Genomic DNA, 15,179 nt, shown 5'->3' on the forward strand with positions numbered 1-15,179 from the left:
CTTAAGACTCTTAGTAACAGGGTTCATTCACCAATCTTGTTGCCCTTCTCTGTACATGCTCAAACAAAATCTACATCCTTCCTAAAATGAAGCCTACAGACCTATATGCAGTAATCAAGGCGAGGCCTGACCATTGCCTTATACAAAGGGATAATCACCTCCTTTTCCCGACTAGCAAAATTCCTGTATATCACTGAACAAAGGGAGCATATGATGAGAGAGGCTTGTTAATCAATTCAGCCCTGGAGAGTTTGTGCAAGGCTCTCATGGGATAGAATTTTTCTCAGATGGTCTGTGCTAGTTAAATATGTAACTACCATCAAGAGTAAAGGGAAGGGTTTTTGCTTATGTAGAGGTGATTACAGTAGTCTCAGAAAGTTTTTAAATTCTATAAAATGGGATCAACTGATGATGTTACCAACAGCAGAATCTAAATGAGAAGCATTCCAGAAAGTAATATTGGAAGCTACTAGCCTTTTCTGTCCCAACTAAGAAATACTGTCAAGTTTGAGGCCTAAATGGATGGCAGATGAATTAATGAGACTCTTAGTAGAGAAGAAATATGCATCCCATGCATATAAATTATCAGGTGACATAGAAGATTATGTTATATATATACACATTAGTCTGTAATCAAGTCACAAAGGAGGTTAGACAAGCGAAGACAGATAATGAGAAATCTTTAGCAAAGGATACAAAGAAAAACTGCAAAGACTTTACTTATGTAAACTCTAGAAGGAAGGGGATAAAATCACATTGGTCCACTTGATATTGAAAGTTTGATTGTTGATGAACCTGCTGTGGTAGCTGACAAACTGAACGAGTATTTTGCATCTACAGTAACACATGAGGAATGTCTGTAGAGAAGTGGAGGCCAGAAGCTTATCAAACTCCAGCAAGGAGCTAAATGTATTTGTAATAACTGAGAGCAAAGTAGAGGAGGAATTGAAATTGAACACAAAAAAGGCACCTGGCAAATCCTTAACTATAATTATGAAAGCTTCCTTGGGCTCGGGGAGGTCCCCGTAGATGGGAAATGAGCAAATGTCGCCCCAATTCACAAAGCGGGATCAAAGGGTGACATGAATAATTACAGACCTGTTAGTTTAAGCTTCTGTTCCAGGGAAAATAATGGAGTCACTGGTAAAGAAGCATTGCAGGATCATCTAGACAACAATGCCGTTATAATTCAGATACAGCATGGATTTGTTAAGGGGAAGTCTTGTCTTTTGTTGTTATTTGGTTTTTAGGAGCATTAGCAACTAAGGCCACATTGCTCCAGGGATATGCGGTGATCATTCCCTGACCTTTCCGCATCCTCTGTATTTGGTGGTCAGGGGCTCGAACCCCAGTCTAATCAAGAAGTGTGTGCTACGCACTGCTGCTCCTGCCCACCTGGCTACGGAGGCACCAAGTCTTGTCTGATAAATTTGATTGGATGCTACAATGTGGTCACAAAGGAACTGGATGTGTAAAATAATTTTGATATCATGTACTTCGATTTCAGGAAAGCTTTTGATACTGCTGCACATAGAAGACTAATGTATAAATTGGAGTAGTATATCATTAAGGGCAAGTTGCTGCAATGGATAAGAGGATGGTTGAGTGGGAGAAAACAGAGAGTGGTAATCAATGGACACTGCTCTTTTTGGACTAATGTTATTAGTGGAGACCTCCAGGGTTTCGTGTTGGACCCATTGTTGTTTTCTGTATTTATCAATAATATTGATGAAGGTATATCAATGTTAATGTTGAAATCTGCAGATGATATGAAGGCTGTCAGGGTTGTTAATTACAGTACACTACTGCAACAGGATCTAGAAAAGTTGAGCAGATGTGCTAGGAGGTGGCAACTGAAGTTTAACACTGACAAACTTAAAGAACTGGGGCAGGCAGATATGAAGTTTCTCAAGCAGTGCAGACAAGCTGCAAAAGTAGCTCATTGTGTCTGTCAAGTGTATATAGGAACTTTCTGGCAGGGATAAGGAGACGATTGTCCCCTTGTATAAGGCAATGGTTAGGACACACCTTGAGTACTGCATACAGGTCTGGAGACCTCATTTTAGGAAGGATGTAGAATGGAACGAGTACAGAGAAGGGCAACAAAATTGGTCAGTGAAACAAAGGGTTGCTCTTAATAAGAAGGATTTTAAGTTCTGCAAATTGTGGCATCTGGAGACTAGGCACCTGTGCGGCAATCTAATTGAGGTGTATAAGTCCTTGAATGGTTTGAGCAAGCTCAGTGCTGATGGGATTCTTCCTCTTGCTAAGCTGAGGGGACAAATTCAAATTGAGGAAAGACAATTATAGAATTGATGTGCAAAATTTCTTTAACCAGCAGATGGTTGATAGTTGGAACAAACTTCCATCTGTCGCAGTGGAGGTCGAAAACTTAAATAAGTTTGAGGCAAAACTAGACAAGCATTTGAAGTGGGTGGATGGGTGAAATGGGAAGGGGTTTTTTTTTGGCTTATGCTATATAAGCTTGCTTTCTTGCATCATATGCCTCTGCTAATGCTAAATTATCATTTTCAGAACGTCATTTGAAATAAGTGATTAGTAAATAAATTTGCACTTTTCATAATCAACCTATAAATAAATATATTTTCAACAATTTACATTCCAAAGAAGGCTCAGTGAATGGCATACCTACACACTGCTCCAATAACCATACCAGGTGGTAACACTGTAGGAAGATCCTTCAATGAATGAACAACAAATTCTACTTCTTTCTTTTCTAAAGAAATTTCTAGCTCTTTAGTAAACAAACTCTTTTCTCCTATCTAAGAAGAATTGTAAGTATAAGCTGTTATATATAATGGCTTAAAAGTTAGAATAACATAAAATAAGAAAATAAATAAATATTAAGCTATCATTAGAGGCAGCAAAATGTACATCTTCCACATGATGCCTAGATATAACTGATAATTCATATAAAAATAAAACATAAGCCAGTACTATGGCAAAAAATAGTAGACTGAAAGTTAACATAAAAAATAAATCAACAGGAAGGGGGAAGTAAAGGTAACAAGACAGAAACTGTAGCCGAAAGTCCCCAAATAATTTAGAGCTTTAAATCCAATTAATAATAATAAACCCAATTTAAGTTTAAAATAATGTCAATTATATAATAATTTAGCGGTACCCCCCCCCTAAGGTACCAGTTCCAAAAGACGTGAAATATCAACAAAAAGGGACTAAAAAGAACTACTAAAAGAAAACAATATAGACTGACCATTATGCCCCATATTGACAGAGGACCACGAGGCCAATAATGGTCATGGAATCGATTGAAATGCAGCGATTCCATGACCATTATTGGCCTCTTAGTCCTCTGTCGATATGGGGCATAATGGTCAGTCTATATTTTATTTTTTCTTTTAGTAGTTCTTTTTAGTCCCTTTTCGGTGATATTTCAAGTCTTTTGGAACTGGTACCTTATGGGGGAGAAAAACGCTAAATTATTATATAACTGGATTTAACGCTCTGAATTATTTGGAGACTTTCGGCAACTGTTTCTGTCTTGTTACCTTTATTTTCCCCTCCCTGTTGATTTATTTTTTAATTTTAACTTTCGCTCTACTATATTTTGCCATATCCTGACTTATGTTTTATTTTTAATATGAATTATAGGTTTTATATATAATATTAAGGATAATATAAAGAACCATTAGAATAAGCAAATCAATCCAAAAATAATACCATCAGGGACCTAAGAAAACGGGAAAAAAAAAAAAAAAAAAAATTATCGCTTTTTACCAACAATCTAGATGACTTCAACTGGGGCCAACCACCCAGAATGAAGGCAAAAACGACAAGAGGTTCTCTGTTTCTGTGATGATCAATATATGCTAAGTAATTTAAATCTAAACCAAATATAAACCAGTATAGGCCGAATGTAAATCGAATATAAATAAATCGAAAGAAGATAATAAAAGTTAAGAAAATTCAGAAATATTAGAATTAAAGGTAAGAAATATAAGTAAAATATAAATGTAAGCATATACTAATCATCGTTGACCCGACAGAGAATGTAATTTAATGATTAAAATAAGATTAAATATATAATACATACTACATATTGAACGTATCTAGGACAATGTAATAGTCGTCAAAATAATGTGGTGCCCCTATGTGATGGATATAGTAAAAATAAATAATTAAATTAACGCATAGATAAACATGCAGATAGTAAGAAGAAGAAAAACTAAAGGAGTAGGAATAATAGAACCTGAACTCCACAAAGGCGAAAAATAGTGGTATACATAAGAAATAGTTTCTCCTACGTCCTCGTATATATTGATCATCACAGAAACAGAGAACCTCTTCTCGTTTTTTGCCTTCATTCTGGGTGGTTGGCCCCAGTTGAAGTCATCTAGATTGTCGGTATAAAGCGATAATTTTTTTTTTTTTTTTGCGTTTTCTTAGGTCCCTGATGGTATTATTTTTGGATTGATTTGCTTATTGTAATGGGTCTTTATATTATCCTTAATATTATAGACATTATGGGTGTATTGCATGATTGCTTGCAACTGCTTTGACTCAAATATTATTTACATATTAGTTACAGTTATTGTCGTTTTAACTTTCTTTACTTTTTTATCAATAATTATTTATATATATATATATATATATATATATATATAAAAATATTAAGGATAATATAAAGAACCATTGGAATAAGTAAATCAATCCAATAATAATACCATCAGGGATCTAAGAAAACGCAAAAAAAAAATAAATATATATATATAAAATTGCTTTTTACCGACAATCTAGATGACTTCATCTAGATCTTGGAATTCTCTTTCTGTATAATGTAGATAAAGGTTTGCGATTATGCTTGATGCTGGACTTCCCATAGGGGTGCCAGTCACTTGTAGGTATAACGATGTTCTGTCATATACATAATTATTAAAGAGGAATAATTTTATTAGAGAATCCCAATAGGTTAAATCAACCTTTATAGCATTTTTATTTTCTAAATATAGTTTCTGGAGGATGACTTAAGTTATCAAGATTAATGCTCGTAAATTGACTGTTAAAGTCAAATGTTTGTATTTGATGAATATTGTTATTTTTTAGAGCATTTATAATAGGTAAGTTATTATAATAGTTTTATTTAAGTAATTTAATATAATTTTAAGTAACTTTTCTAACATTTTTCCGGGAAATTTAGCATAACTATCTCTACATGATGTTATGAATCTAAAAGCAATCAGTGTTTTATGAAATTTGGGTATGCCATATATAAATGGATATTTTAGGTTATTATACTTTAACTTTAATTTTTTATGCAATGCAATTAATTTTTTGATTATTATATTAGAAGATGTTATCTGTTTATATGTATGGCTAGACTGTAGTTCATTTTTTAAAATTTCTATATAATATGCTTTACATATGATTGCATAATTGCAAGCAGCTTTGTCAACGGGAGTAATTACAAAATGTTCATGTTTATCTTTGAGCTGCCTATTTATTAATTTGGTATTATATAGATTATAACGTATGAATTTCAATTGATTATATTTGCTAGATATGATATTAAGCATTGTAAATAGCCACATGTGGTATGCTTCCACCGGTATGTTATGGTTGTATGCTGATCTTATGCAGTATTTAAGTAAATCTAGATATAACAATTTTTTAAAGTTAGATTTATTAACAGGTAAATTAGGTCAAAATTTAAAACCCAGTGATAAAATATCTCTAAGTTCAGGATATGGGATTATATCTAATTTGCCGGTTATAATGTGATTATGGTTAGGATCCACGTACCTATGAAATGAAGGTTTGTGGCAAACACATATATCCTGTCCGATGTTAATATTGTGAAGGTTTGTAGCTATTGTTTTATAGTTACACGCTTTAAGACCAAATGGTCTAGAATATCTAAATCTGATATTAATGTAAATTATTAATAGGCAGCAAGTCATTACGTAAATTAATAGTTTTATGTATATCTAAATCATCCATTAATTTATTTTGAAAGTATAAGATGAAGACAGTTTTCCGGCTGCTTGCTAACGTTCAAAATATGAAATCTGAATTTGACAATGTCTGATATGATGTGCATAAGATGAGAAGATACAAAGACGTAATCATTGGTTTTTCTATTTAGTGCTTTGAGTACACTAAGTTTAATACTGAAAAGTGTGTTATGTATTTTACTAATATTTATAGGATCCGTGTCCCACATTTTGAATAATTCTATGAAGTCTCCTATATGTTCTTGGTTGCTTTTATGTGTTGGATTTACTATATTTCCTATTGCGATTATATTTACGAAGTTTGGCAATTTTAAACATATTATAAACGCAAATATCTTTTAAATTATTTGTCATATATTTTTGATTAAATTTATTATTTAGACCATATGGATATAGTATTTTATATTGTAACATGCTAATATCTTCTTGCAATAATCTTTCATTTGCGTTATTAATTATGTTAAGTATTGAAATGAAAATATTACCGAAAGTATGTTTTTGGAAATGTCTGAATTCAATATCATGTTCCAGATTACCTGTTTTCTTGCTGGATTTGTTATTATAAGTTTTAATATCGGAACGATGAAGGTTCATTCTAATATTTAGATTATTGCTAGTTTGACCAATATATTTAACATTGCAAGTACGACATGTGATCATATATGACGTTATTCATTTTACAGAATATATGTGAATTCGTATTAATTGTAGCATGATTAGGATGCATATAGGGGCAAGTAAGACATAATTTGTTGTTACAAGGTTGAAATTTAAGAGATGGTGATCGGATATTAGTGCCAGAAACATTATATGCTAAACTGCTCTGTAAAGTGTGTGATATTTGTGTATGTGTCGATGTATTAACATGGTTAGGATTACTATCCAGGGCAACAATAATATCCTCGGTCACTTTTATCCTACTCTGCCGATGTAGTATATTATTATTATATTTAAGTGACATAATAAGAGCAAAGTTAATATAAAATAAAGTAAAAGCAAAGTTTATATAAAATAAAATATAAATTAAAATCAAGATGCGCAATCATAAATCCATGAAGGTAAAATTAAGAAGGATCGATGCAGTTCAGAAAATAGAAAAAGAAATATAATAGAAAAAGCAATCTTAGGTAGTGTATACTTAACCTACTTAACCCAAGCAAAGCTTTTCTATATATATTTATAATTATTGATAAAAAATAAAGAAAGGAAGTTAAAACGACAATAACTGTAACTAATATGTAAATAATATTTGAGTCAATGCAGTTGCAAGCAATCATGCAATACACCCATAATGTCTATAATATTAAGGATAATATAAAGAACCATTGGAATAAGTAAATCAATCCAATAATAATACCATCAGGGATCTAAGAAAATGCAAAAAAAAAAAAAAAAAAAATATATAAAAATAATCGCTTTTTACCGACAATCTAGATGACTTCAACTGGGGCCAACCACCCAGAATGAAGGCAAAAAACAACAAGAAGTTCTCTGAATTTTCATTTCAATACTTAACGTAATTAATAACGCAAATGAAAGATTATTGCAAGAAGATATTAGCATGTTACAATATAAAATACTATATCCATATGGTCTAAATAATGAATTTAATCAAAAATATATGACGAATAATTTAAAAGATATTTGCGTTTATAATATGTTTCAAATTGCCAAACTTCGTAAATATAATCGCAATAGGAAATATAGTAAATCCAACACATAAAAGCAACCAAGAACATATAGGAGACTTCATAGATTTATTCAAAATGTGGGACACGGATCCTATAAATATTAGTAAAATACATAACACACTTTTCAGTATTAAACTTAGTGTACTCAAAGCACTAAATAGAAAAATCAATGATTACGTCTTTGTATCTTCTCATCTTATGCACATCATATCAGACATTGTCAAATTCAGATTTCATATTTTGAATGTTAGCAAGCAGCCAGAAAACTGTCCTCATCTTATACTTTCAAAATAAATTAATGGATGATTTAGATATACATAAAACTATTAATTTACGTAATGACTTGCTGCCTATTAATAATTTACATTAATATCAGATTTAGATATTCTAGACCATTTGGTCTTAAAGCGTGTAACTATAAAACAATAGCTACAAACCTTCACAATATTAACATCGGACAGGATATATGTGTTTGCCACAAACCTTCATTTCATAGGTACGTGGATCCTAACCATAATCACATTATAACCGGCAAATTAGATATAATCCCATATCCTGAACTTAGAGATATTTTATCACTGGGTTTTAAATTTCGACCTAATTTACCTGTTAATAAATCTAACTTTAAAAAATTGTTATATCTAGATTTACTTAAATACTGCATAAGATCAGCATACAACCATAACATACCGGTGGAAGCATACCACATGTGGCTATTTACAATGCTTAATATCATATCTAGCAAATATAATCAATTGAAATTCATACAGTATAATCTATATAATACCAAATTAATAAATAGGCAGCTCAAAGATAAACATGAACATTTTGTAATTACTCCCGTTGACAAAGCTGCTTGCAATTATGCAATCATATGTAAAGCATGATGATGTTAGCAGGAATGATGTTACCGTCCTGAATAAGGTAAATGTTGGAAGTGATCACAGAATGGTAAGATGTACACTTGATGTAGGAAAGGAAAGGAAAAAACTGACGACTCGAGTAAATAATACAAAGGTCTTTGAAATAACAGAGGAGGAGAAAAAGCAGTATGTACTGGAACTTAAGAATAAGTTTGAGCTTCTGCAGACTGCTCAGGACCAAGATATCGACGAGGAATATTACAACTTTCTGAAAGTGATAAAGCCCAAGAAACCTATAGGGAAACAGAAATCCAAAGAAGAAAAAATTAGTCAAGAAACACTTGTCATGATGAACCAAAGACGACAAATGAAGAGCAAGAAAAACACTGACAGGGAGAAAATTGAGTATACTGAGTTATGCAAAGCCATTAGAAAGAAACTCAAGAGAGGACATAAGAAGATTTAACACAAGAAAAGTAGAACAAGCATTAAGGGAAAACAAAGGATTTAAATCAGCAGCCATGAGCAGTAATACAGAAAGATAAATGATACTGAAACTGAAGAATAGCGATGGTGTACTTATAAACAGCAGAGAAGGCATAATTCAAATAGCAGAAGACTACTATAGAGAATTATACAAGGAGCGAGGGAATGATACCAGCAGTGGGGAAGATGGATTGCAAAGTAGCAACACATACGACATACCCAATATTCTTCCTGATGAGGTAGAACATGCATTGAAGAAAATGAAGAATCGGCAAGCCCCGGGGGAAGATGAAGTTACTGTAGAGTTGTTAAAATTGGGAGAAAGAAACATAACACAAAAACTGACAAGGCTCTTCACAAAGTGCATTAGAAAAGGTGTGATGCCTAAGCAGTGGAATAACGCAATCATAGTTTTGCTGCGAAATTGGAAATTATAGACCAATTAGCTTGTTATCCCATATCTACAAGTTGTTCACAAGGGTCATTACTAACAGATTAGAAAGAATACTTGATGAGAATAACCGAAAGAGCAAGCTGGCTTTAGGACAGGATTCTCAACTATGGATCACCTTCACGTAATATCACAGCTAATGGAGAAAGCAAATGAATATAAAACACCATTATGCCTGGCATTTGTGGATTATGAAAAGGCATTTGACTCCATACAGCATAAGGCAATGTTTCGGGCACTGGAAAGACAAGGCATAGATACTCCATATATTATGATTTTGAAGAAAATATGAGAGTGCTACATCCTTTATTAGACTAGACAAAGACAGTAGCAAATTTAAAATCGAGAAAGGAGTTCGACAAGGAGACAATATCTCCGAAGCTGTTTACTGCTGCCCTTGAGGAAGCTTTCAGGAGATTAGACTGGTCGCAGAAAGGAGTCAATGTGAACGGAGAGTACCTAAACCATTTACGATTTGCAGATGACATTGTGGTCATAAGCCACGATCCCAAAGAATTAGAGGAAAATCTTAATCAGTTATGCACAGTTAGTAAGGATTTTGGACTAAAGATGAATATGGCTAAAACAAAAGTAATGATAAACAAGTATGCCACAGAAAGGGAAATAATGATTGAAGGAGCAGTAATTGAAAAGGTGGAGTCATATACTTATCTGGGACAAGTTATTAGCTGTAATAATGATAAATGGCTGGAAGTCAAGAGAAGAATAAATTTTGGATGGATAGCATTCAGGAAATATAGTCACATACTGAAGAGCAATATCCCAGTTTGTCTGAAACGTAAAATAATGAATCAATGTATACTCCCCACCATGACTTATGGAAGTGAAACTTGGGCACTCACCAAAAGAATGGAAGAGAAGCTAAGAACTACACAGCGAAGAATGGAACGAATTATATTGGGAATCAGACTGTTAGATAAGAAGAGAAACACATGGATTAGGCACCAAACTCAAGTAAAGGACATTCTTATCAAAACTAAAGAACTAAAATGGTCTTGGGCAGGACACATAGCTCGAAGACATGATGACAGATGGACTAAGAAAATAACAGAATGGTACCCAAGAGGCACTAGACGAAAACCTGGAAGACAAAAGCGGAGATGGATAGATGAAATTCATGAGTTTTTGAGTAGTAAATGGATGGCCAGTGCTCAAAACAGAAGGAACTGGAAAGTTGCTGGAGAGGCCTTCATCCTGCAGTGGATTGAAAATGGCTGATGATGATGATGATGTAAAGCATATTATATAGAAATTTTAAAAAATGAACTACAGTCTAGCCATACATATAAACAGATAACATCTTCTAATATAATAATCAAAAAATTAATTGCATTACATAAAAAATTAAAGTTATAGTATAATAACCTAAAATATCCATTTATATATGGCATACCCAAATTTCATAAAACACCGATTGCTTTTAGATTCATAACATCATGTAGAGATAGTTATGCTAAATTTCCCGGAAAAATGTTAGAAAAATTACTTAAAATTATATTAAATAACTTAAATAAAACTATTATAATAACTTACCTATTATAAATGCTCTAAAAAATAACAATATTCATCAAATACAAACATTTGACTTTAACAGTCAATTTACGAGCATTAATCTTGATAACTTAAGTCATCCTCCAGAAACTATATTTAGAAAATATAAATGCTATAAAGGTTGATTTAACCTATTGGGATTCTCTAATAAAATTATGCATCTTTAATAATTATGTATATGACGGAACATCGTTATATCTACAAGTGACTGGCACCCCTATGTGAAGTCCAGCATCAAGCATAATCGCAAACCTTTATCTACATTATACAGAAAGAATTCCAAGATAACCTACTTATATATAGATACGCAGATGATATGTGTTTTTTTAATTGTCCACATTTTGTCCAGGATTACAGTAAATTATATCCAGTAGAACTAGTATTGGAAAAAACTAATAATTCCGATACTATAGCAAATTATCTGGATCTTCATATAGAAATATTCCATAATAATAATATAGACGTAAACATATATAATAAAAGAGATGCATTTAATTTTAACGTAGTCAGCCTTACAAACTGGAAATCTAATATATCAAAATCAGTGCATGCTAATATAATTTTATCGCAATGTCTAAGGATTGCTTATATCTGCAATAGTAATAAAAATTGTTCAGCGGGCTTAACAGCGTTGTACGGCAGGTTGATCAATAATAATTTCCCTATCGCTTACCTGAAATATCATTTCAGGAAAGCGATAAACATAATTAATTTCAAAAATTTGTTTTCTGAACCTATTGTTTTAATATAATTTTCAATATAATCGTTATATTTAGTGCCATGTATATATGTAAATAGGATACACTTTGCATTCTTGGTGTCTTACGGCGTAGAAAACTTGTACCCACCGGCTTGCAAATTACAGTGTATCATTTTTTTTTTTTTTTTAATATATATAGTTAAATTCATTTAAATTTACTTAAGTTCACGCTGAGATAACATGCAAATTCAGCTCAGGGTCCTACTATAGGAACGGGTTTGCGATCCCGGGCATACCCGAGCCACAACTTATATCATGTAATGTCTTTAAACTGTCCTACACTCTTTACTTTTATTTCTCTGAAATTATTAGGGCAATCCGAGGACGTAGGAGAAACTATTTCTTATCTATACAACTATTTTTCGCCTTTATGGAGTTCAGGTTCTATTATTCCTACTCCTTTAGTTTTTCTTCTTACTATCTGCATGTTTCTCTATGCGTTAATTTAATTATTTATTTTTACCGTATCCATCACATAGGGAACACCACATATTATTTTGACGACTATTACATTATGTCCTAGATACGGTCAATATATATATTTAATCTTATTGTAATCATTAAATTACGTTCTGTCGGGTCAACGATGATTAATATATGCTTACATTTATATTTTACTTATATTTCTTACCTTTGATTCTAATATTTCTAAATTTTTTAAACTTTTATTATCTTCTTTCGATTTATTTATATTCGATTTACATCCAGCCTATACTGGTTTATATTTGGTTAGATTTAAATTACTTTGCATATATTGATCATCACAGAAACAGAGAACTTCTTGTTGTTTTTTGCCTTCATTCTGGGTGGTTGGCCCCAGTTGAAGTTATCTAGATTGTCGGTAAAAAGCGATAATATATATATATATATATATATATATATATTTTTTTTTTTTTTTTTTTTTTTTGCATTTTCTTAGATCCCTGATGGTATTATTATTGGATTGATTTACTTATTCCAATGGTTCTTTATATTATCCTTAATATTATAGACATTATGGGTGTATTGCATGATTGCTTATAACCGCATTGACTCATAAATATTACATACATATTAGTTACAGTTATTGTCGTTTTAACTTCCTTTCTTTATTTTTTATCAATAATTATAAATATATATATATATATATCTGATAATTAAAATAAATATGATATTTAAAATAATGATAGCTATATAGCCATATTTATTTATTTTTATTGCTTTTGTCTAACTTTTTACCTCACATAATATATATATATAAATAAATAAATATAAGTAATATACAACTGTTAAGAAGCAAAATAAGCAGAAAAGGAAAGTAACAAGTTATTGTACGTCAATAATAATAAATTTTGCTTCCTTTACCGCTGCACTGCTCTAAAACGTGCAGTGCAGCAGTAAAGGAAGCAAAATTATAAATAATGTGTGGTTTGTAAAATAGATAAATAGTCTGGGAAAATGGAAATGAAAAGTACACAAGGTGCCTGAACTAAGAGAAGTTTAAGGGATAGTCGAAAATGGAAGTGAAGCAGTGGTTAAACAGGTGAAAGAATTTGAAAAACCTAGTACAAAAATGAACTGGGACTGAGGAAGTAAAAAATAATAATAAAAAAATAACACTATATTCAGGATATGGGAGGGCAATTTTAGCAAAAGGTTGAATCAGGGGATGACAAATATGCAAAATCTGAATATAGTAGATGAAAAGAAATCTGAATATAGTAGATGATCAGGGGGCTACTCCTGACCACGTACCTGACACTGTTTCCAAACTTGTCTATAGTATTAGAAAAAGGGGGGGAAGCAAATATGCAGCCTTTATCATAATATTAATAGACAAGGTAGTCCCCCAACACAGTGTAAAAATAAAGTTAATCATGGAAATAGAAATTTACAAAAGTGTAAAGTGAAATATAATACAAATGAGGCACCTCCATAGCCAGGTGGGAAGGAGCAGCAGTGCATAGCACACGCTTCTTGATTACACCGGGGTTCGAGCCCGTCGCCACCAAATACGGAGGATGCGGAAAGGTCAGGGAATGACCACTGCATATTCCCGGAGCAATATGGCCTTAGTTGCTAATGCTCCTAAAAACCAAATAACAAACAAACAAAACATAATACAAATGTGATGTGCAGAAGGGGTGAAAGGTTAAGTTAAAGGGGTAGATAATTAAAATTCAGAGATTATATTTCACTTTACACTTTTGTAAATTTGTATTTACATGATTAACTTTATTTTTACACTGCACTGGGACTGCCTTGTCTATTAATATTATGATAAAAGCTGCATATCTGTTCTCTCCCCTTTTTCTAATACTATAGAAAAGTTTGGAAATGCAGTGCCTGGTACATGGTCAGGAATAGTCCCCTGATGAATTACCCGACTATGTATCAATTTTTCATCTACTATATACAGATTTTGCATATTTGCCATCCTCTGATTTGACCTCTTGCTAAAATTGCCCTCCCATATCTGAATACAGTTATTTATTTGTTATTATTTTTTTGCTTCCTCAGTCCCAGTTCATTTTTGTACTAGGTTTTTCAAATTCTTTCACCTGTTGAACCACTACTTCACTTCCATTTTCGACTATCCCTTAAACTTCTCTTAGTTCAGGCACCTTGTATACTTTTCATTTCCATTTTCCCAGACTATTTATCTATTTTACAAACCACACATTTATATAATTTTGCTTCCTTTACTGCTGCACTGCACGTTTTGGAGCAGTGCAGCAGTAAAGAAAGCAAAATTTATTATTATTGACAAAATCTTGTGTACTTTTCATTTCCCCACACTATTTATCTATTTTACAAACCACACATACATTATATATATATAAATTAAGAATAAGAGTGAAAAAAAAAAAAATTATATGGAACCTAACATATCCAGAATGTGATCACAAAAAACAAATTAATTTTTTTTTTTTTTGTTTCAAAATGAAACAAAATGAAAACCATAGCATAAATGAAATCAATTTAAATACAAAGTCTCAGATGAATGTAACTATTTTAATTTTTTTTCATGAATAAATCTTTACTGTATATAAGCCTATACAAAATAACCATCATGGCATATGCCACATTAGAGAGAAAGAGACATAAGCAGTGACCATTCTAAACAGTCAGGGTTAGATTTAAGTTACTACCATTAAGTTAGAGTTAATTATTATAAATTAACTCCAATTTATTTTTTATTAATAAATTAAAAAAAAAATTGTACAAAGACCAGAAGGCCATAGCATACATTGATAACTTGGAAACAGACCCAACAAAAATAGAAAAAGGAGTACAACAAGGCTGCCTACTTTCACCAGGCCTATTTAACCTCTATCTGGAGGAAATGATGGCAGAAGCCCTTGGAAACTTTAGGAGTGACCA

The 15,179-nt window shown here is 32.0% G+C and overlaps 1 protein-coding gene across 1 annotated transcript in view; it reads right to left on the bottom strand.

Annotated features, from left to right (window-relative positions):
- Positions 1–15,179, bottom strand: part of Hmbs (porphobilinogen deaminase-like protein l(3)02640) — a 152,003-nt gene that overhangs the window by 80,403 nt on the left and 56,421 nt on the right. The window contains exon 4 of the mRNA XM_090381014.1: positions 2,650–2,783. Within this exon, the coding sequence (XP_090237140.1) occupies positions 2,650–2,783 (134 nt within the window). The remainder of the gene's footprint in view (positions 1–2,649; positions 2,784–15,179) is intronic.

This window comes from Mastigoproctus giganteus, chromosome 9 (genome assembly GCF_048544385.1).
Source record: "Mastigoproctus giganteus isolate SK-2022 chromosome 9, ASM4854438v1, whole genome shotgun sequence".
NCBI lineage: Eukaryota > Metazoa > Arthropoda > Arachnida > Uropygi > Thelyphonidae > Mastigoproctus > Mastigoproctus giganteus.